At 50.2% G+C, this 22189-nt stretch overlaps 1 protein-coding gene across 1 annotated transcript; it reads left to right on the top strand.

Annotated features, from left to right (window-relative positions):
• The first annotated feature begins 1623 nt into the window (after nucleotides 1-1623).
• SELPLG (selectin P ligand) lies at nucleotides 1624-2781 on the top strand. The gene has a single exon (XM_006870501.1). The coding sequence runs from the start codon at nucleotides 1624-1626 to the stop codon at nucleotides 2779-2781; it is 1158 nt and encodes a 385-aa protein (XP_006870563.1).
• The last annotated feature ends 19408 nt before the right edge of the window (nucleotides 2782-22189 follow it).

Genomic DNA, 22189 nt, shown 5'->3' with positions numbered 1-22189 from the left:
GTGTGCAGGGCTTATGAAGGTGGAGGCAGGGAGGCGTGCAAACGGGTGCAGGTGCACATTGAGGTCCCAGCCCTCTCCAGTATCCTCCAGAACCCAGGCTGCAGAAGGCCAGGCCCTGACTTGCTAAGGCAAGTGGGCCCTAGGTTTTGTCTCCTCCCTCTCTGTTTCCAGGAAGTGACTGATGGCTCTGCCTTCCAGGAACCAACAGCTGCCTGAGTGGGGGTGGCCGGTGTGCCTCTTGTCACAATTATGAAATGATGTCTCTGTACTGGTGGCGGCTTCTTCTGAGGGCCCCCACCCCCAGGAAAGTAGAGCCAAGGTTGGGTCATCTACTCTTCCTCCCAAACAGGAAGTCACCCTATGTGTGAAGAAACTGCTGCTCTCCAGGCTGGTTGGGAGGCAAAATGTGTGTGTGCAGGCGTGTGTGTGACACATTTATCCAGCCCTGACTCTTACCCTGGAAAGGAGCCCTGGTGACTCACTCATTGGACTGCTAACCACAAGGTGAGTGGTTCAAACCCATCCGCCACTCCCTGGGAGAAGAAGGAAGCTTTCTGCTACCATAAAGCTTTATTTACGACCCAGTAACATGTCAGAGGGTCGCTGTGAGTCAGAATTGGTTCCTTGGCAGTGGGTGGGTGGGTGACCCTGCTGGAGCAAACAGTTTGTGCTTAACTGATGACCTAAAGGCTGGTGTTTTGAACCCACCCAGCAACACCAAGAAGGAAAGGTCTGAAGGTGACCTGCTTCTGAAAATCACATCTACTCTGTGACTCTCGGGGTTGCCATTGGATACAGTCAACTTGATGGCAAAGGATTTGCCTTTGATTTGGTGGAACTTTTGAATCCATCATCTCCCTGCCCCCTCTCATAGCCTGTGAGATGGGGGCTGGTGTCCATAGTTGTAGAATTGGCGCCGGCTCCTGGTGACCAGCTTCATGTACAACGGAACACAATGCTGTCCAGCCTTGTGTCATCTTCATGATTGTATTTGAGTGCACAGTTGTGACAGCTGTGCCCATTTGTCTCACTGATGGGGCCCCTCGTTCTCACTGGCCCTCTGCTTTGGCTCTGTTTGTTATCCCCATTTTACGGATGAAAAAAACAAGGCTCAGACAGCTTGTGAAGGACAGAGCAGGTACTCTAACCTGCTTCTGTGTGGCCCAGAACCTGTGTTCTCACCCTTTGCCCAGCCTGGTGCATAGTAAATACTGGCATGGAGTTGACCCCTCTGGATGACATGACCTTCATGGTCCTTCCTATGTGTATTCGGCTCCCCTTCCACCTAGGTCCCCAAATCCTGCCACAGGTGATTTTACTAATGTTGCCATTGTTAGGTGCCGTCAAGTCATAGCGAACGTGTATAAGGAGTGGCTGATGGGTTTGAATCACCGACCTTGCGGTTAGCAGTCCAGTGCTTATCCTACAGCACTACATCAAAACTCCTTATTAATATTAGTAAATAATAATAATAGCTGCTATTTGTCAAAAGCCCACAATGCACCAGGCATTGGGGCCAGCTGGTGAGGATGGCAAAAGCCACAGGCCCACAATCAGCCAGGCAGCATGACAGCCGAGAGCCCTGAGTGGCCTGAATCCTCTGTCCCTGTTCCCCCAGGTGCCATGCCTCTGCAACTGCTCCTACTGGTGACCCTCCTGGGCCTTGGCAGCAGCGTCTGGTCTCCAGTGGTGTGGGAGGACGGAGCCAAGGAGACCTTGAGTCTGCTGCTTGCCCGGGGCCGGAGGCAGGTGCCCTTGACCGAGGACCCAGACTTTGACGAGGATGTCGACTATGTCCAGGAAGGTACGGACCCCCCAGAAATGCTGGAAGAGAGCTCCTTGGCTGAGACCCTCAGCCCCAAGCCTCTGACCTTGGTGGGGACATCGGAGCAGAGTGGTCCTGCAGGACCTGGAACCTCTGATGCAACGTCTGTGGAACTGATCACAAGAGACCCTGCTGGTCTGAGCACAGGACTGGCTGATCAGGGGAGTCCTGATACACAGACCCCTGCCATCCTTCCCACCTCAGACACCCCACCCATGGGGCCTGTCATCAGGGCGACTTTGTCCACACTGCCCTCAGGGCTGGAAACCACAGAGGCCCTCCCCACAACGCCAGCTGCCACAGGAGCCCCGACCACCATGGTCCTGGTCACCACAGAGTCAGCCACCTCTGAACCAGCCACCACAGAACCAGCCACCACGGAGACCCTGCCCACCCTGCCTGTAGCGAGGGAAGCCTCCTCCACAGAATCCACAGCTTCAGGGTCCATGGAGCCAGTAGCCACAACGGCCACACAATCTGCTAACACAAGGGCTCCGGTGACAACCTCCCTTCCTGTGGCCGCCGCTCCTCAAAGCAAGACCACCATGGCCGCCAGACAGTCATTTGCTGTCAGCATCAGGCAATGGGAGAACAAGCAGGGCCTGAGCCCCAGGAGCTCCGCGACCCCCAGCCCCACAGGAATCCCAGACAGCATCCCCGTGAAACAATGCCTGCTGGCCATCCTAATCTTGGCCCTGGTGGCCACTATCTTCCTCGTGTGCACCGTGGTGCTGGCTGTTCGCCTCTCACGCAAGAACCACATGTACCCCATCCGCAGCTACTCCCCCACTGAGATGGTCTGCATCTCCTCCCTGCTGCCTGAAGGAGGAGAGGGGCCCAACACCTCAGCAGCCAATGGCGGTCCCCCCAATGCCAAGAGCCAGGGCCAGAAGCCTGAGGAGCCTAGGGAGTCACATGATGGGGATGACCTAACCTTACGCAGCTTCCTCCCTTAGTGCCACCCAGACTTCTTTTCTGCAGGTCTGGCTTTCTCAGAGCCACCTGAGGTTGGGGACATTCTGGGAAGGGGCAGTGAGCCCCACGAGGGATCATGAGCAGCCAAGCCCCAAAAGTCAAGCAGGACCTGGAAATGAACCTCCCCCTGGGTCTGTAGCCCCCACCTCCTTCAGAGGTTCTCCCCAGTCCCAGCCCCATTGTCTGGGCCCCTCAATTCCTCCTCCCTTCAAGCCCAGAAGACTCAGAGACCCCCTACCCCATTGCCATTTTGCTTGTAGTTGGCCGGGTCACCTAAACAGAAACATGTATTTGTGGGAGGGGTTACTGAGGCGTGCCAGGAGCCTGAGCCCATTTCCGATTTGGTCAGACTGGGTTGTCTTGAGGGCCAGGGTGGGCTTGCTGGTGCAATGAGCTTCACCTGGTGACAGAGTGACCCTTGTCCTGTCCTCTCTGGCCTTCCCTGTGGCCACTTTTCAGGAAGGGGTCTGTCATACTGAAGTTTCCCACTGTTCAGCCCAGGGCTTGGTACAGAATAGATACTCAATAAAAGTCTAATGAACAAAGATGGCTGAATCCTTCATTGTGGCAAGACGGTCTCCTTTAGGCATCCTTCTGCTGAATCTGCACTCCTCAGCCTCCACCCTCTCAGGAAGTCACTATTGCTTCTTGGGTGATGGTGACATCTTAGGGGTTGAGGACAGGGGGTGTGGGGAGAAAGGGCTGGCCCCTAGACCCTTTATTCCACTTTTTCTATGGCCCAGTTTTACAGAATTTGTTTCCTCAAATCACAGAAATAACTCTCCTGAATGTCAACACCCTCCTCCCCAGAAGACCACCCTGACCACTCTATTCGGTACCCCCAACACCCAACAGCAACTGCTCCCTCTAGCAGGGCTGGAACAATCAAGGCTTTTGTGCAACTTATAGGAGCAATGAACCACTAACCTGTGGGCTCTGATTCATGACAATCTCGTGTGTCTGAGTAGAGAACTGTGCTCCATAGGGTTTTGAATGGAAGATCACCAGGGCTTTCTTTCAAAGTATTTCTGAGAGGACTCAAACCTCCAACCTTTGGTTAGCACCTGAGCAGATGAAATAGCTGTCACTTAAAGTTAGGGATGGCCAAACTTTTTCTTAAAGGGCCAGAAGATAAACATTTTGAACAGTTTGTACTCGACTACTAGCCTGAGGGAGTGCAGTGTGAACCTAACCAGCATCAGAGCAGAAGGAAGGTTTGATGGTCTGCTTCTGTGAAGCTGACAGAAGGAAACGCTCTGTAAACCATGATGCTGCAATGAGTTGGAAAGGGTATAAAGGCAAGGGGTTCTGGGGCTTTATAGGCTTTGTTGAAAGGGTTCAGTTATGTGGTTAGACTGTAAAAGCAACCTTGTTGTGAAGTGCTGTCGAGTCGGTTCCAACCCATAGCGACCCTGTATAGGGTTTACAAGGAGCACCTGGTGAGCTTGACCCGCCGACCATACATTCAAATGGACTTTGCAGTCCAGCACATTAATCCACAGTGCCACACCAGGACTCCAAAACAGCATAGATGATAAGTAAATGGATGGGCATGGCTGTGTTTCAGTAAAACTTTATTTACAAGCAGGTGGTGAAATCAACTAGTCTAGTGGACTAATGGAGCATGTGAACATTAGTCTCCACAATTCTGAGACCAGAATGAGTCAGTCCCTGGCTATCACTTATTACTACCAACCGTCCTGAAAGGAATCACAGTAGAGGGCCCTGGATAGAGTAGGAGAAAATAAATGTGGAGCAAAGCTAAAAATTATTTAAAAATACAGCAAAACAAAAAACAGGCTTACTGATCAGAAAGAGACTGGAGGAACTTGAGACTATGACCCTCAACTAGCCTTCAGCTCTGGAAAGGAATTCACCCAAACAATAGATAGGTTTAGAGGAGGGCAACACTAGCAAGGTATGCTCACCATGGAATAGTCAAAGGGGCAACATATGTCTAAGGACAAAGTTGAGAAGGAATAGGAAGGCCATCAGAACCACAAGGAGGACGTGGGATAACTGTGGTTGCAGGGAGTGGATTGCAATCATTGAGATGAAACAAAGTATGTGATTTGTTGAATGTAAAACTGATGGTCTTGTCTGTAAACCTTCACTCTATTTAGAATAAAAAGTTTAAAACAAAACAAAACAAAATAGATGGTGGACCAGGTTAGGCTCTGTCACTTTGTAGATCCCTGACTTGAAAATAGGGTGACCAGCCATTCTAGTATAACTGGGATTTTCAGGAGTTTAGCCCTAAAAGTTGCATGTCCCAGGAAACTCAACACAGGGCAAAGCAGGAAGACTGGCAACACACACCACCTGCTGGAGAGTGCATGCATTTCTCACTCAAGACACACATCAGCCCTCTGAAGTGGCTGTACATAGAAAACCAAGACTTAGAAAGGCAGAGCAACTAGATCATGGTCAGTGACAGAGCTGGGGTTCAAACTATGCAACCTCTGCCTCCAAACACCTTCTAGACATTTTCATATTGGTAAAAGGAGAAACCCTGTCGCTACTGAGTTGATTCCAATTCGTAGCAAGCCTGTAGAACAGCAAGTAGAACTGCTCCATAGGGTTCCCAAGAATGTGACCTTTATGAGGACAGTGTGTCACATTTTCTCCCCAAGGAGCAGCTGGTAGGTTTGAACCGCCAATGTTTCAGTTAGCAGCTGAGCCTTTTTACCACAGCGCCGCCGCCTGGGCATCACAGGGTTAAAATGCAACTCTTCTGCCTTCTCAGAGAGGAATAAAATTCATCTGGGGGGAGTGCCTCCTTTCCCTGGTAAAATTTCTAAACAACTTCCAGAGGCTTCTTTGGGAATGCAAGGCGAGGACCCCTCCCACTTCAGGTGCAGGGGGGAAAGAGAGACTTCAGACAGAGGGTGGGGTCGGGAGTGGATGGCAGAGGATCCGAGAGACTTAGGCAAAGAGCAAGCATGGCAGGCGGCCTAGGAGACACAGCAGGGGTGGGGTGAGGAAATGGCATTTAGGGAGCTTTGTTGCGGAGGGAGGTGGTGTTGGAGGGGTGCTAGGCAGCCAACCCTGGAGAAGACAGGCTAATGGGTCAGGAGGAACGTGGGTCATCCCCACCTCTAAGAGGAGACAGGAAAATCAGGGAGGGGGAGCTGAAGAACCCCACAGCATAGGACTGGGGACCCAGAAGGTGAAGGGCTTGGGGGCAGGTCCCCAGGTGTCTTATCCCCTTATCCTCTGTGCAGGATCAGGAGTGTCCCCATTTGAGGACTGTGCTGGCCTGGCTTTCCAGGCATCTACTGGGGGGAGGTAGGTTGGCAATTAAAACCCACCTAACCGTTCCACTTGAGAAAGACGTGGCAATCTGCTTCTGTGAAGAGTTCGGCCTAGAAAACCTTAGGAAGCAGTTCTACTCTGTCAGATGGGGTCGCTCTGAGTCAGAACTGACTTGGAGGCACACACAGGATGATGGGTGTCGGGCGCAGCCAGCAGGGGGCGCCCGCCACCACTTCTTAGAGCCGAGGAGGGACCATTCAGCCAGTAAATCAGCTGCTGTCAGTGCATCTCATGGCGTTGTGTGTGTCAGAGTAAAACTGTGCTTTATAAGGGTTTTGATGGCTGATTATCAGACGTAAATCACCAGGCCTTTTTTTCAAGGCACCTCTGAGTGGACTGGAACCTCTAACATTTTGGAGAGCAGCTGAGCACATTAACTGTTTGCACCACTTAGAAGCCAGCTCTGAACACAGTGAAATGCTAGTAAGTGTTTCACAATTGGTTCTGGAGGAGAAAATTTCTGATTTGTAGTGTTAGTCAGTTTCCATAGTATAAATATTCTCAAAAGGAGCTCTGGTAGCGTAAGTGGTTAAGGGTGGAACTGCTAAACTCAAGGTCAGCAGTTTTTACAGAAGGATAAGGCTTTCTGCTCCGGTAAAGATTTACAGCCTCGGAAGCCCTAGACAGGGTTGCTATGAATTGGAACCAACTCCACAACACATAACCACCACCATATTCTCATGCTGATTTTGAACTATCCATGTGATATCAGGAGTCCTGGTATGGCGCTGTGGGTTAATGCACTGGACTGCAGAGTCATTTGAACCTCAAGGCCAGAGGTTCAAGCTCACCAGCCACTCCTCGGAAATCCTATATAGGGTCACCACTATAGGTCGGAACCAACTTGACAGCACTTAACAACAACAATAACAATGTGACATCAGTAACACACTATTATGGAGCCCTGGTATCACAATGGATAAGTGCCAACTGTTAACTAAAGGTCAGCAGTTTGAATCCGCCAGCTGGTCTGCAGGAGAAAGATGGGGCAGTCTGCTTCGAGTAGGTTTGCTATAAGCATACTATTTACACAATAAATATAAATCTCTTTTGTGTTGCAAAAAAAAGAGTATGTTGCTATTGTTGTTAAGTGTGTGCCGTTGAGTCAATTCCAACTTGTAGTGACCCTGTATTGGGTTTCCGAGGAGCAGCTGGTGGGTTTGAGAGTCAAAAAACTATCCACACTCTGGTTGTAGAATTTATTTTAATCAAGTTTTAGAAAAGACAAATACATTATTTTTCGACATTGCTTTTCAGTACACTTTGTCCATTTATCAACAAGCTTTCGTATTCCCTTATTAAAAAATGTTTTAAGCTGAGCTACAAGCCATGAATGTACCGCTGTCTTCATTACTTCATCAGAGGTGAAGCTTTGTCCTTGAAGGGCACCGTATAGGCTTTCCAAGGAGCAGCTAGTGGGTTTGAACTGCCCACCTTGTGGTTCACAGTCCACCTTTTGGTTCACAGCACAGTGCCACAGCAGGAGTGTAATGCCATGCTACATTACATTCATTGCATTTTAGTATGTTGTTGTTGAGTGCCATTGAGTTGATTCCAACCCATAGTGACCCTGCACAGGGTTTCTGAGGAGCGGCTGGTGAGTTTGAACCACTGGCCTTGCAGTTAGTAGTCCAATGCTGATCCTACAGAGCTACAGCAGGACTCCACGCTGCATTTATCAAACACCTGGCTCACAAACTAGACAGTGGACTCTAAGGGGGCGGTACAGCACACCACCAGGGCCTACCTCACTCCCTTCATCCACTCAGGAGCACACACCCCGATGAGCACCCCCCCGTGAGATCTCCCCATTTAACAGAAGAGGAAACTGAGGCTCAGAGAGGTGAGATCATCTGTTCCAGGTCACACACGAAGATCTGACCCAGGCCTAAGTCTTATCATGTGTCACATACTCTTGAGACAATCTTGATGGGGTTCTGGGGGAATTCCACGCCCCAGACCCTCACCCTGGTTGACCTGCCCTGGCTCCTGGAAGTCCCCCACTAGTCCCTTTCCTGGGAGCTGAGGGATGACGGCATGGTTACTTGGGAAGGTGGCGTGTCCTCTCACCACCTTGTAGAGATGAAGTCCCAGTGAAGCTGTGGCCCAGGACAGAGTGGGATGGCATTGAGTGAACTTACAACACGCCCAGCCCCATGTCACTGTCTTAGTTATTCATAACAGATCTGCCATAAAAGGGCGGCTTTAACAAACAGAAATGTCTTCTCTCATAGTGTGAGAGGTTACAAGTCCAAATTCAGAGCACCGGCCCTGGAGAAAGGTCCTTGTCTTCTTTTAGTATCTGCAGGCCCGGCACTCCTGGGAGATCTCCATGTGTCTCGGCGGCCATCTTTCCCTGGATCTAGAAGCTTCCCAGTGCAGGGGCTCCAGGGCCAAAGAACACACTCCACTCGGGTTCTTCTTTCCTCGTGGTAGTAGGCCCCTCTGATCGCTGCTCTCTTCTCTCTCCTTTTATCTCTTATAGTCCTGGTGTGTCACTGTGGATTAATGCACCAGACTGCAAAGCTGTTTGAACTGCAAGGTTCAAGCTCACCAGTTGCTCCTCAGAAACCCTATACAGGGTTGCTATGGGTCAGAATCGACTCCACAGCACTTCACAACAACCACAACAAGAGAAAAGGTATTGCAGGCCACACCCTTGGGGAACTCCCTTCCATTGGATCAAGGTCACGATGGGATTAAGACTGGTGTGGCACTGTAGGGTAAGCGCTGGACTGCTAACTGCAAGGCTGGTGGTTCAAACCCTCCAGCTACTCCTTGGGAACCCTGTACAGACTCACTGTGAGTTGAAACAACTCAATGGGACTTAACAACAACCACGACAACAGCCCATCCTTAGTCCTCATAGTCATTTATCACACCAGATCACATCATGGGGGGATTCACACATAATTTCCACCCCACTGAGAACCATGACAGCCAAGTTGACACATATTTCATTGTTGTTGTTAAGTGCCATCAAGTCGGTTCTGACTCATAGTGACCCTGTATAGAGTTTCCAAGAAGCAGTTGGTGGGTTTGAACTGCCAACGTTGTAGTTAGCAATCCAGTGCTTATCCTACAATGCCACACCAGGACTCTAACACACTTTTGGGGTGGGGAGAATACAGTTCAATCCAGTCCCTGACACCATTCATTGTGTATCCAGGGGATCTCCTTTAGGCCCCACAACCACCCCAGATGGGTGTGATCACCATCCATTTTACTGAGGAGGAAACTGAGACTCAGCTGAACCTCATGCTCCAGGCCACCCTGCTAAGAACCCAGACTCTGCTGACTTCAGTTTAACTGACAGGGAAGGAAGGAGTGCAGACAGGAAGCAGCAGGAGGGGGTGCGGAGGACAGTAAAGTTTACTCCCAGCTTCCTCATCTCCTGTCTCCTAGGAGCAGAGCTACTACCCCAGCAGGTAGCTCCTCTGCCTTCTTCTCTGGGGACAGGCTCCCTAACCATTGCTAGGTGCCACTCCCACCTGCCACTCAGCTAAGCCCCAGATTGTTCTAGATGCCCACTCTGTGCCAGGCACTGCAAGAGACCTTGGGGATGTCAACCTCTAGAAGGGGAGGCAGAGATTAATTGAAGGATCATTCAGAATATCCAGTTATGAATGGACCCTGAACATCTGTAGGGGAGGAAAGGGTGAAGGGGCCACCTGAGCAACAATTCACTCCAGGTAATCTCCTGCCCTTGGGGCCCTCATCTCTCCAGCTATAAAATGGGTGCTCTGCCCCTGTCACCCAGGGGTCACTGTTGACCTGCCTGTCCCTCCCACATAAGGCAGGGACTGTGGGTGACGTGAGGATTGTTGATTCTCTAGAAGGCTCAGGAAGCAGAAAGAGGTTGGTCCCTTTGGACCTCATAGTTCTCATCCATAAGATGGGATGCGGAGGGACAACAGCAGCAGCTGTCTTGTGTGCGAATCACACGTCCACTTGTATTTTCTCATTTAATCCTCGCCTTGTGAGATGTTGTGAAATCAATTCCTGCTCATTTTAACCCTGTCTAAGGTTTCGTATGGTTACGAATAGGGCTGTGAACCTTAAGGTCAGCAGTCCAGCTGTTCCGCAAGAGAAAGATAAGGCTTTCTGCTCCAGTAAAGGTTTACAACCTTGGAAACCCTGTACAGGATCGCTACGAGTCAGAACCAACTCCATGGCACATAACAACATCAACAGGGTTTCTGAGGCTTGAACCACTGACCTTGTCAGTTAGCAGAGCAGTGCTTATCCTACAGCCCCACACCAGGACTCTCTGTGATGAAATAGGCCCTATTTGAATCTCATTTTACAGACAAGGAAACAGAGATTCAGAGGGGTACCATAATTTACCTAGGGTCATGTAGCTTGTAAATCACAGATTTGGGATGAAATTCTTGAGAATTCTAAAGCAGACTTTCTGGAGCTATCAGCTACTAGAGGCTGGCTCCTTAAGGAAGGGCTAGGAACCCCCCAAATTCCCAAGATTTAAATCCAGGCCTTTGGTCTGACTTCTCATCAGCTGTATAGTGGGGTCCTTCCCAAGATTCCATGTAAGATAAGCTGCCTCTGGGAGCTAGCTCTGGCCACTGTCCATCCTTGTGCTCAGGGACTGGAGGGGAGGAATTCCTGCTGGCAGGAATCCCAACTCATCTCCTGATCTCAAATCCCAGCATGATCCTGACACAGAGCCAGTAACTGGGACAAGCTTGTGGAATATTCCAATAATAGAGAAATAGATAACGAAAGTAAGACCGTCCTCACAGTTCTCACTGTATGGTTGTAGTTGTTGGCTGTCATGGCTGCTAAACAAAAGGTCAGTAGTTCAAACCCACTAGCCGCTCTGTGGGAGAAAGATGCGGCAGTCTGCTTCCATAAAGATTTGGTGGTGGTGGTGGTGTGCCGTGGAGTCAGTTCCAACTCGCAGCGATCCTGTATAGGGTTTCTGAGGCTGTAAATCTTTAAGGGAGCAGAAGGCCTCATCTTTTTCCCAAGGAATGGCTGGTAGTTTCAAACTGCTGACCTTGAGATTAGCAGTCTAACTCATACAGCCTTGGAGAGCCTATGGAGCAGTTGTACTTGCCCTACAGGGTTTCTATGAGTCAAAATTGATGCATCAGCAATTTTGGTTTGGTTTTGGGTTTTGGAATCTTTAGGGTAGCAGGCCGCTAGGTCTTTTCCCCTTCAGTGCAGCTGGGTGAGTTTGAACTGCTGACCTTTCAGTTAGCAATTGAGTACACAAAACCATTGTGCATACTAGGGTTCCTTCTGTATGATGAATGGACTATTGCTCAGCAAGCCAAATGATACTTTTGAATATTCACAAAGAAAAAAAATACCCGTGACATAATGTGAAATGAATTCCTTTGAGCCTCAGTGTCCTCCTCTGTGAAACGGGGATATTATTGTACCACTTTGTAGGGGTGTTGGGAAGATGAATGAGACAAGACAAGAAACAGAGTTAGTACAGTGCCTGGCACACAGTAAGTGCTAAACAAATCATAGCTGTTAGGAGCATCCGATGTAAAAAAAAGGAAATACATCTAACTATTCAGAGAGGTTAACTGTGAAGTATAGGATTATGGGTAAGCCGCATTTGCTTATTTTGACTTGTCTTATGTTTTTTTCTATAACTTCCTCAATGAAGAGAAGAAAACTGTATGAGTTAGTTAAAACTAACTGGGATGGAGTTCCAGGCTTTTCTCTGCTGATGAGTAAAATCATAGTCCTCTAGCTATTAAAGCCCAAACAGGAAGGCCTCCAGAAGGTGGTCCTCAGTTGGGGGGGAGCGGGGTGGGGGAGATTTTGTTCCCCCTGGGCCATTTGGCCATGTCTGGAAACATTTTTTTATTAGTTTTATATTCATTCTATCATACATCGTTTCATTGCCATAGTTACCATCCCACCCATGCGTCATCACCCAACCAAAGGGTATACCCTGCAAGCCTGCCCCCCGCCTCACGGTCCTCAGCACACAGCCCCTTTCCCTCTCTGGATCTCAAGTCCTCAGCCATTCCATCTCTTCATGTCATCTTCTCTGCCTCCATCTCCGGCCTCACGGCTTTCTATGGGTAGGGTCTCGCTCTCTGCTCTTCTCCATTGATGGTCCCAGGGCCCTCCGCAGCTAGACTGAAAAGTTAATCACTCCCCTCCTTGCTATAAAATGTCCACCTTTACATTTCCAACCCTCACAATCAGTCCTGATAACAATTATTCACTATTGCATCACAAGAGACCCATCTGCTTTTCATTTAATCAGCCCTTCCTGGACAGGCTGGATACTATTCACTGGAGACTCTACCTTCCTCTGTGCCCTCTGGATCTAGGATCCTTCTTGAAAGCTTCTAAGCCTTTGTAGCACCCCCATCCCCCATTTTGGGTAGCCAATGTCCAAGTGGCCCATCTCTGTCTACTCTTTGTGTTGAGGGGGTGGGAATAATTCTTGCAGCAGGGATTTGTTTCCTCTTTTGAGCTACTGCATTTATAGGTGTAGGTCAAGTTTATCAAATTGTATCAGATGACACTTTTTTCCTCTTCTTTCTTCTTTGGGTTGAGTTCTGTTCATTCAGTTATTGAAGCCAGGTCAAGTGGGTATCATCTGCAAGTGTGGGTGTTCTTGCGTCTGTCCGCCCTCCTCTTATCAGCTGGGCGCTTTGCTCTCCACTCTAGTCCTCTGTGGCTATGTCATTGACTCTGAGCCCATGATTCCCCACTTCTTGCCACACTGCTGGCCGACCAGGTCTCCACCTGGGGTTCACAGGAGTCTGCTGAACGATGTAGGGTTTAGCTCGCTGCTTCATTGATGTTCTTCCCTCATTTCCCCTTATGGGTGACGTGCGTGGTTGCCAATCAGAGCATGTATTCCCATTGTGTCTTAGTCTTGGAAGAGGATTTACACTGAGAGGACCCAACCACTTGCCTTGATGTCTCCTGGGCAGGCAACTTGCTTGTTCTTGTAGTACCAGTCGGATTGCCCTTATTGTTTTGTATTTTTCCTGTAGGTCTTTCTTTCAAGAAGTATCTTCTGGTTTTCTAGCTGCTCCAGGCTGGTCTGTTTATCATTTCAAGAGGAAAATTGAAAACATTTTTGATGGTCACAGTTAGGGAGATGCTGTTGGCATCTAGAGGGTAGAAACAAGAGTTCAATATCCTACAGTGCACAGGACAGCCCTCTGCAACAAAGAGGTTATTATGGCTGTCAAGTTGTCAAGTCGGCCCCTGACTTATGTATGGTGACCTAGAGCACCATGGAACAAAACACTGGCCAGCCCTGCACTATCCTCATGACCAGTTGTGGCTCAGACCCTCATCAGGGGTTTTTTTATTATTGATTGTAGAAAGTGGTCTGCCAGGCTTTTCTTCCTAGTCCATCTTAACCTGGAAGCTCTGCTGGAATGTGTTCTACATATTGCAACAGGCAAAGTCCCACTGGCCCATCAGCCTTGACTGGGCAGGAGGCCCATCGGCCAGAAATCGAACCCAGACTTCCCATAGGGAAGGAGAGAATTCTGCCTGAATCACCAATGTCTCATAACTCAACAGTTGTTGTTAAGTGCCATCAAGTCAGTTCCAACTCACAGCAACCCTGTATAGGGTTCCAGATGAGTGATTGGTGGATTTGAACCACCGACCTTGAGGTTAGCAGTCCAGTGCTTTCTACAGCGCCACACCAAGACCCCAACAAAGTGTTGTTGTTGAGTGCTGTTGAGTTGGTTCTGACTCATAAAGACACTGTATAGGGTTTCCAAGGAACGACTGGTGGGTTTGAAAATCCATTGTTCACAGAGCTGACATATTGATGTGGACAGGCCTCTTGTCTTTCATGGACATGGTCATGTTCACCACTGGTCACACAGAGCTTTGCAGTTGGTGGCCTTAGGTTTTACATCCTGGCTCCACTAGCATTGACTGTGAACCATAGGGAGCTTACTCACCTAAGAAAGCTCAGATTCTTACCTGTGAGAGGGGGAAGGTATTCGTTCCTAGTCCTAGGGCAGTGCCAAGGCTTACGTAAGGGCAGTGCTATGCCACGTGCACAGTAGGTGCCAGTTTGTGCCACTTCTAGGCTGCTAGGCAGGTGTGGACCATCCAGGGGGCATCAGCCCAGTGCCCAGCTGCCCTGAAACCCCCAGCCCTGTGGTTTGGGCCACAAGATCCCTCCCTGCTGAGCAACATCTTTTGGCCTAAAATTAGCTCACAAATTCCTTAGCTGTCTGGCTGGTGTTTCCAACAGACAATGAAAACCAGATGTTTCAGCTGTCGGGACCATCCCCCCACACCAGCACCAAGTGTCCTGGCTCAGGGGATCAGCTGGGGAAGGGGGTTCAATCACTCCACACACTCCAGAGTCTGAGCAAGGTGTTGGTACAAGGCAGGCAGCCAGCCTGGGCTTGGATTCACACCCCTTCAAATACCTGGGGGCACCAGTGCAAGGACTGAGGAGCATCCCCATAAAGACTCAGGGTGCATTAGGTCTGCGGCAGGCTGCAGCTTGCAGTCAGGGTCCAACTCTGTTTTGAGCCCTGACCTAAATTCGGACGTCGTCTTGAGTATGCCACACACTGCTGACAGCTGAACTGCCAAAGTGGCCTGGAAAGCAGGGACAGGCAGAGTGCCTCTGAATGTGGAGTCAGGGAGGGACAGGCTCCCTCTCAGGGATGTGTCTGGGCATGCCCTTAATGGAAATTGAGGCCCCAGGGTCTCATGGTCATGAACCATGCCCTGGCCAAGATGAGATGGTCGGAGAGCCCCAGAACCAACCCTGCAATAGTGAACATCTTCCAGTCGTGGTCCCTTTCCAGTTTCAGTAGTCCCTCCTGCAACTGTGATAAAATGCTCTGCCGCCAATCCTGATTTAGTGATGAAATTCCTCTGTGCTCTGTTCTCTGTAAATCGGACGCCATTATGGCCTGGTGTTGATGGGTCCCCTCAGCTGGATGATTTGTCTTTGCCTTGTTTCAGACTTAACAAAGGGATCTCTGTAAAATACATTTGAATTTGAGGTCTTTTCTCCCTTAAAGCAGGGGTCATCCCTCCAAGAATTTGGAGGCACCCTTTCAGGGCAGCAACCCTCCCTCCTATAGCCCTCCCTACTCAGCGGGGCTCAGTAATTCACTGCAGTGACCACACAGAACTCAGATACCAGACTCACAGTGAGGGGGTTTATTAGAGAAGTTACCAGGTTATAATTCAGGGTCCAGGTAGGCCAGTCTTGCCTCAGCCATGCCCATCTTTCTGGGCCTCAGCCCCTTGGTCCAGCAATATGACAAGATTCTTTTGGGACTACTGATGAGTGGATCAGCAAACCGCGCTCCCCCAATCAAGTGCCTGGACTCACCCCACTCTGCAAGCAAGCCTCCTGCCCAAAGCCACAGTGGGAAGCTCACCACATACTCTGACTCTTGGTTCTGCTGCTGCTGACTTACATCAAGGACATGTCTCAAGCTCATGGGTCAGATGGGAAAGAGGAGGGAGGGTGAAGGAGATGGGAAGGAGGTCTCCGGGTGCAGCCAGGACACCAATCTCTAGTGTACCGTGAGGGACAAAGGAACAGGTGACATATGAGGGGACTTACCTGTGTGTACTGTAAAGATTTACAGCCTCAGAAACCCTGTACAGTGTTGCTAGGAGTCGTAACTGACTCCACGGCATACAACAACAACAACCTGTGTGTTTGGATACCTCAGGACCCCTGAAGGTCAGCCCAAAGTTCTCCCCACTCCTCTCTCAGGAAGATCCTTGCTACCTTCCCACTCCGGTTCAAAGCTGGGCAGGAGCCCTCATTTTCTACACACTATGTCCCCTTCATCATTTCCATTCACTCTCATGAAGGGCACATGGAGGCTTCCGGAGCAGTGACTGACCCGGGCCCTGAGGCCAGGTCTCCAGCAGGGTGGTCGCTGTGTTTGTACTTCTTCTGCCCCACGGAGATGGCTTCCATGTGCGCTAATAAAGCTGCCCTTCACAGCCTCATCCCGTAGAATGTAAATGTTTACACCACGAACTAGCAGCTGGCTGGCCACTAAAGGCCACAGGAAGCCAGAGATCTTCTGACCCTATCCTGGGGGGCAGCCCCCCAAAAGAAACATTTTAATTGAGTCATAACCTACATACAGCACACACGTCTTACATGGGTAGCCTGATTACCCCATGTGCACGATTACCACCCAAATCTAGAAACTGCACATTCCCAGGCCCAGAAGGTTCTGGATGCCTCTACCAGCCTTTAACTGCTCGCCCCCTAGTGTGGTTGTACCTGCTCTGGGACTTGGTGTAAATGGAATTGTCTTGTGTGTGTCCTTTGGGGGCCTGCTTTTTCCAGCAAAAAAAGCAAAACTGCCAAACCATTTTCCATTATATCTCCCACCAGCACTGGGTGAGTGTTCTGGCTGTTTGCTGGGGGTGGGAGGTGGGAGGAAGTGAGGCAATTCTTGAACCGATTAAAAATTGACTTAGAATTGTAGACCATCAGAGCTTGAAGGAGGTGTAGGTAACACCGTGTGTGAGGACCAGTGGCGGCAGCGAACTTTGGTCTCCCGATTTCTGACTTCTGACCACTTCCTGGTGAGAACAGACTGATTTCCCTAAAGGAGGTCCTGTGCTGAGCCCTTTCCCACCTTAGGACCTTTGTGTTTGCTGTTTCCTCGGCCTGAGAAGTCCTTTCTCCTGCCCTTTGTGTGACTGGTCCCTCTTATCATCTCACAGATAGGCTGTTGATGACCACAGTCACTGAAATAACTGCCCAGGGACCTGCCCTCACCCTACCATTCTACACCCCATCTGTTCATCCTTTTAATTTCCCTGGGAATAGTCCACGGAATTCAAGTCTCTCTCCCTATCTGTTGGGTTACTTGTTTCATCTGTGTTCCCTATTCCTTTTGGAGTCCCTAAAGTGTGACCTCTTCTGCCTGGTTCCCTGCTGCCCTCCGATTGCCCATACAAAGCCCCCTAATTCTCCATGAAGTGAACCAATGAACAAACAAATAATGCCAGGGGATTCCCAGTGAATCCGCCCCTCCCTGAGCTTTGATTCCCCTATCTGTAATGTGGACAGATTGGACTAGAGTTGGCAGACATACTGTGTCGTAGAGACTGGTGCTGGGGAGATCCTGACTCTATTCCAAGGAACTCATAGTCAGACAGCTAGACAGCCAGATAGATGGTGGATAGGTAGGCAGGTAAGGAGGTGGCTGCCTTCAACTCACTTCTTAGTCATGGTGACCTCATATACAACAGAACAAAAGGTTGCCCTGTCCTACATCCTGCTCTGGATTGCTGGCACGTGCCAGTCCATGTCACTCCTGCTGGCTGTTGGGGTTTAGGCCCAGAAAGGAAAAGCCTTTGGTGTACGTAGCTGCCCAGAGACTGAAAAAAATGATCAGGACCTAAGCCAAGAGACATTAGTTTATTACAGAAAAGAAAATAAGAGAGCTGGTTTACTGACAAGGGAAGTGACTTACAAAGGATGAAAACAAAACAGCTGTTTCTAGTGGCTGCTGGCTAGACAGTGAAGTTTTTCTGTGTGAGGGGCATGGGCTATGGTCTTTTTTTGTATCATGCAGTAAATAAGCTTCACACATGTCAGGGCAGTTTAGGATGGTATACAGAACAAGGAAGAAGGAGGTAAAAACAAAATACAAGGTTCAGGGCTCCCTGCCCCACTTCCTAGAGAACAAGGAGTTTCAACATGCATCGTGACAGGAGGGGGCTGTAGGTTCCTTCCTGGATAGCTGGAACAGGGGGAAAGGATAGGAAAGATGACCTGAGTTGACATTAATGTGTTCTGTTTGTGTCCCTACACTGACCCTCTACTTGACCAACCGTGATGCCCTCCTCCCAAGACAGATTCCTCCTGATGACATATCCAAAGAAAGTGAGTTGGACAATGTTCTATTTTCACTGGCTACTATTTAGGAATAGATTGCTAAGCTTTTCTTCCTACCCTGCCTTAGACTGGAAGCTCTGCTGAAACTTGTCCACTCTGGGTGACTTTGGTGTTTAGAATACCAGTGACACAGCTTCCAGCAGCACACAAGCCATCAGAGGAGGACAAACAGACAGACAGTGGTGACCACAGTCTAGAGACACAGGTAACTAGGAAATGACAGTCTAGCACCATTAGGGCATGTGTATCAGGGAGGGCTTCCTAGAGGTGATGATGGCTCAACTATGAAGCAGTTCGAGGTGGCCAGGCTGAGGAAAGCATGGAGGAGGGTGCTTCGGGCAGAAAGCACTTAGCAAAAGGTGCCAGTGACTTCTGTCTCATTTGTCACTGTTCTCTGGTGCCAACTGAAGTTCTTGGCTTATGTGTTGTTGTTTGGTGTTGTTAAGTCAGTTCCAACTCACAGGGACCCTGCATAGGGTTTCCGAGGAGCAGCTGGTGGATTTGAACTGCCGACCTTGCAGTTAGCAGTCCAGTGCTTATCCACAAGTGCCACACCAGAACTTATGCAGGTACATAGTTAATAGCTGTAGAATAAGTGAACATACCTAGTTCTCAGATGGACAAACTGAGATCCAGGGAGTCTTTTCAGCATGCCAAGGGCTCCAGCTGCCTAGCCAGGTGAGAGTGTTCCTCTGGTGTCCCACTGAAGGTCAGGCCGACCCTGTGGTGGTCTTCGGCTCCAGGCCTCTCCAGCCACATGAAAGACCAAGGCTATTTTCGTCGGGAAGGCAGGCCCCAGTGGCCTTCAGAGCTGGGTAATTATAAAGGGCCCTGGGCCCATGAGAGGCTGGAGCAGGGGGCCGCAGTGGGTAGGAGTAGTGGCCAGCAGCCAGCCCCCAGCCCCAATGGGGAGGAGCCTGGCAGAGGCCAGAGGGGATGGACTTTCCTGCACCCTTTTGCCTCCTCCTCCCTGTGGTCACCCAGCAGGGCGCCGGCCACAGCTGCTAATTGCACAGTGAGGTCTCTGCATGACTGGCTGAGGGGCTGGGCAGTGCTCTGTACCCCTGAAATTACAAGTTGCAAATCTGTTCTATGCCACCAACCTTGCCTCTTCCCTTGGAATCATGGGAAGCATTCACACATGGCCTCATGACAGGACATGGAACTGGAGAACATGGAACACGAGCCTCTCCCCTTGGACAGGAGTGGCTGCAGTAAACTCTTGGAGCAACCTTAGCATGTCCAGAAAGTGGAGGTCAGAGTGGTCATTCACACAGCCAGCAAGAACTTATAGAGTACCTACTGTGTTTCCTACTGTCGTACAGAAACCCTCTACTCGTACCTGTACATACACAAGAATAAGCTTCCACAGATACTCTGATGATAACTGTGTTTTGCTTTACCCCTTGGCTAATGGAAATCCTCTCTCATCTTGTTTTCTTGAGCCCCACGATCAGACTAGACCCTTAGCCAGTGATCCCAAGGTCCCTTAACTACAATCAACTATCATAAGTCTGGTTTGCAATAAGATATTCATTTGTTTGTCTATATTCTGCAGGTCTTCCTCTACCCCGTGAGCTCTGTGTTCATGTCTGTGAGACACTGGACTGGGTGCAAAGTGCTCAAGAAACACTCATAGAACGAATGAAATGTAGAATGGCTTGCAACGCTAGTACGGGCAGGTTTCAGGCAATCATCTAGTTGAGCCCCACATTTATCTACAACCAGAGAAGGGCAGTACTCTGCTCAGACACACACAATTAGTGTTTGAGTTAGAGCCGGAGTGCAGGACTCCCTTTCTCTGATCAGTGACGCTGATGTGTCCTCAGGTGGGTCAGGATGTTGGATTTTAGGGAAGTACAAGACAGAAAATGAGAAGTGACTTGTCCTAACAGTCCTTTAATGGGGAGGGCTGTGTGGTGGCGCCATAGGTCAGCGTTAGACTGCTAACCACAAGGTCGGCAGTTCAAACATACCAGCTGCTCCTCAGAAACCCTATGCAGGGTCCCTGTGAGTTGGAACCGACTCCATGGCACACAAAAACAACAGTTACAGGGAATGGCCCCTGGAGGGATTACAGGTTTGGGGTCACATTTCTAACTCTGTGACTTGGAGACGAAAGGGCTCTGATCTCCAACAAACTGAAGGGCCTGGAGTAGTCAAGCCATTGGGAACATCAGGTTTTTCATCTGTCAAATGGGCTTCAGTGATTCTTTCGCCTCCCTTTGAGCACAGTGGAGCAGGCTATGTTTGAGGCTCAGGGCAAGGTACTATGTTTTGAGTTGCCATGGAGTTGATTCAGACTTACGATGACCCCATTTGGAAGCAGATGGCCACCCTATCCCCTGCTCTAAACCTTCAGTGGCTCCTACTGCCTCCGGAATGAACAATGTTCTGAGACCTAAGCGTGGCATCTTCTCTAGCACTCATTACCTGCTCCTCCCTTTTGCCCACTTCACATAGCAACCTAGTCTAATTACAGTGCCTTGTCCGTGCGTTGTGGGGAGTTCTCCCAGCCGCATGCCTTTATCGCTCTGCCAGCAAGCAACCCTGTTGTTCTGTTTTGTAAAAAAAATTACTTTGCATGTATGTCCCTCTCCCTGGCTGTCTTTAAGCTTCGGGAGGGCTGGGCTGTGTCTGATTCACCTCTAAAATCAGTACTCTAAGAGGCTCATCAAACTGCCTTTCAATGAAAGAAGAATATATGAGTGCAAGGGGCCACTAACCTATAGATTCCTTAGGTCAGCCAGAGATCCTGGCTCCAGTGCCCATAATTGACTCATCTCAGGATCATGATTCAACCACTTGATTGCATTGTGCCTCAATTTCCCCATCTGTGAAATGGGTCCCTATCACATCTGGGGCATTGTGAAGCCACAGATCTCAGAATATCTGAGCCTAAGGGAGTCAGAAAGCTTTGGAGCCTGACCAGGGCCCCATAGCAGGTGCCAGAGCTGTGCTCCGAGCTCGAGGTCTGGACCGTCCCTTAAACATGCTGGCTCCCACGCTGCACCCTGGGCCTCGGAAACCCTGACTCACAGCTGGAACCAGGACTTGGAATTTTCCTTCTTGCTTCTAGGAGCTTCTGGCCTCCCTGACCTCAAGAGATGGGAGGGGGCAGGACCCCAGGTTCAGCCAGAGGGGCTCCCTGTTTTGGAGCAGCTTTGCAGGGCAGCAATCTGTCTGCCCCACCCAGCCTGTCCTGAGAACCCCCAGGGCCAGGGAGGAAATACTGCATCTACTGTTCCCCAGAGCACAGAGGGGCTTGGAGGGGCCCCTGCGTGAGAGGGAGTTCGAGGGTGGGATTGTGTGTGGCCCGACTGCAGCCCCACCCCCCTCTATGTGTCCCCACCCCAAACTCTCTTAATGAAATCAAGCTGGCCCGTGGCAGCCAGCGGGGGCGGGAGGAGGAGAGAACAGGGGGAAGGAGGAGGGCCGGGAGGAGGGAGGTAGTAGGCAGTAGTTTGGAGCAGCGGCCGCCAGGCACCCACAACTCTGCAGGGCCAAGCGCCCAGCTCCCTCCACCTGCAGGAACTCCCAGCCTGTCCTCCGAGTTGCTGGTGAGTCGCACTGTCCGCCCTCCCCGGGGCCCTGTCCTGAGAGCATGGGGTGTCCAGGATCAGAACCAGCCGGGACAGTATGAGCACTTACAAGGGGTGCCTCTAAGTAACGGGAGTTGTGCGTATGGGTCAGATGTTCTGTGAGTGGGTCCTGGCTTTGTGTCAGCGTTGTGTAGGTGAGTGTGTTATTGAGTCTCAGGGGCTGTGTGCCTGTGGTTGTAGCTGAGTCAGCGTGCCTGTGTGTGTGTGTGTGTGTGTGTGTGTGTGTGTGTGTGTGTGTGTGTGTGTGTCTGTCTGTCTGTCTGTCTGTCTGTCTGGGTGGTGTTTATCCCTGCTGCTGCTGTGTGTTGAGGTTAGCATTTTGTGCATTATGAGTCTCTGCAGCGCGTGTGTTGTGAGATAGGTTGTATGTCTGTGTGTACGTGGAAGGTGAGGGTTTCAGAGCTCCAGGTCTATGCCCTTGGCTGGCCCTGGAGTAGTGGAGTAGTGGCTCGCCAGAGTCCCCCCTCTTCAGTCCCCCAAAGCCACTAATTGAAGCCAGGTTCTCAAAGGCCAGCCACCACAGCCCCTCTGGCCACCAGCCTGTGGGTGGGGGTGGGATATATCCATGGCTCTGGCTGCTCAGCCTTAGGTTTA

Source organism: Chrysochloris asiatica, unplaced genomic scaffold, assembly GCF_000296735.1.
Source record: "Chrysochloris asiatica unplaced genomic scaffold, ChrAsi1.0 scaffold00142, whole genome shotgun sequence".
Lineage (NCBI taxonomy): Eukaryota > Metazoa > Chordata > Mammalia > Afrosoricida > Chrysochloridae > Chrysochloris > Chrysochloris asiatica.
The sequence above is the reverse complement of the archived record's forward strand: the minus strand, read 5'-3'. Positions and strand labels throughout refer to the sequence as shown.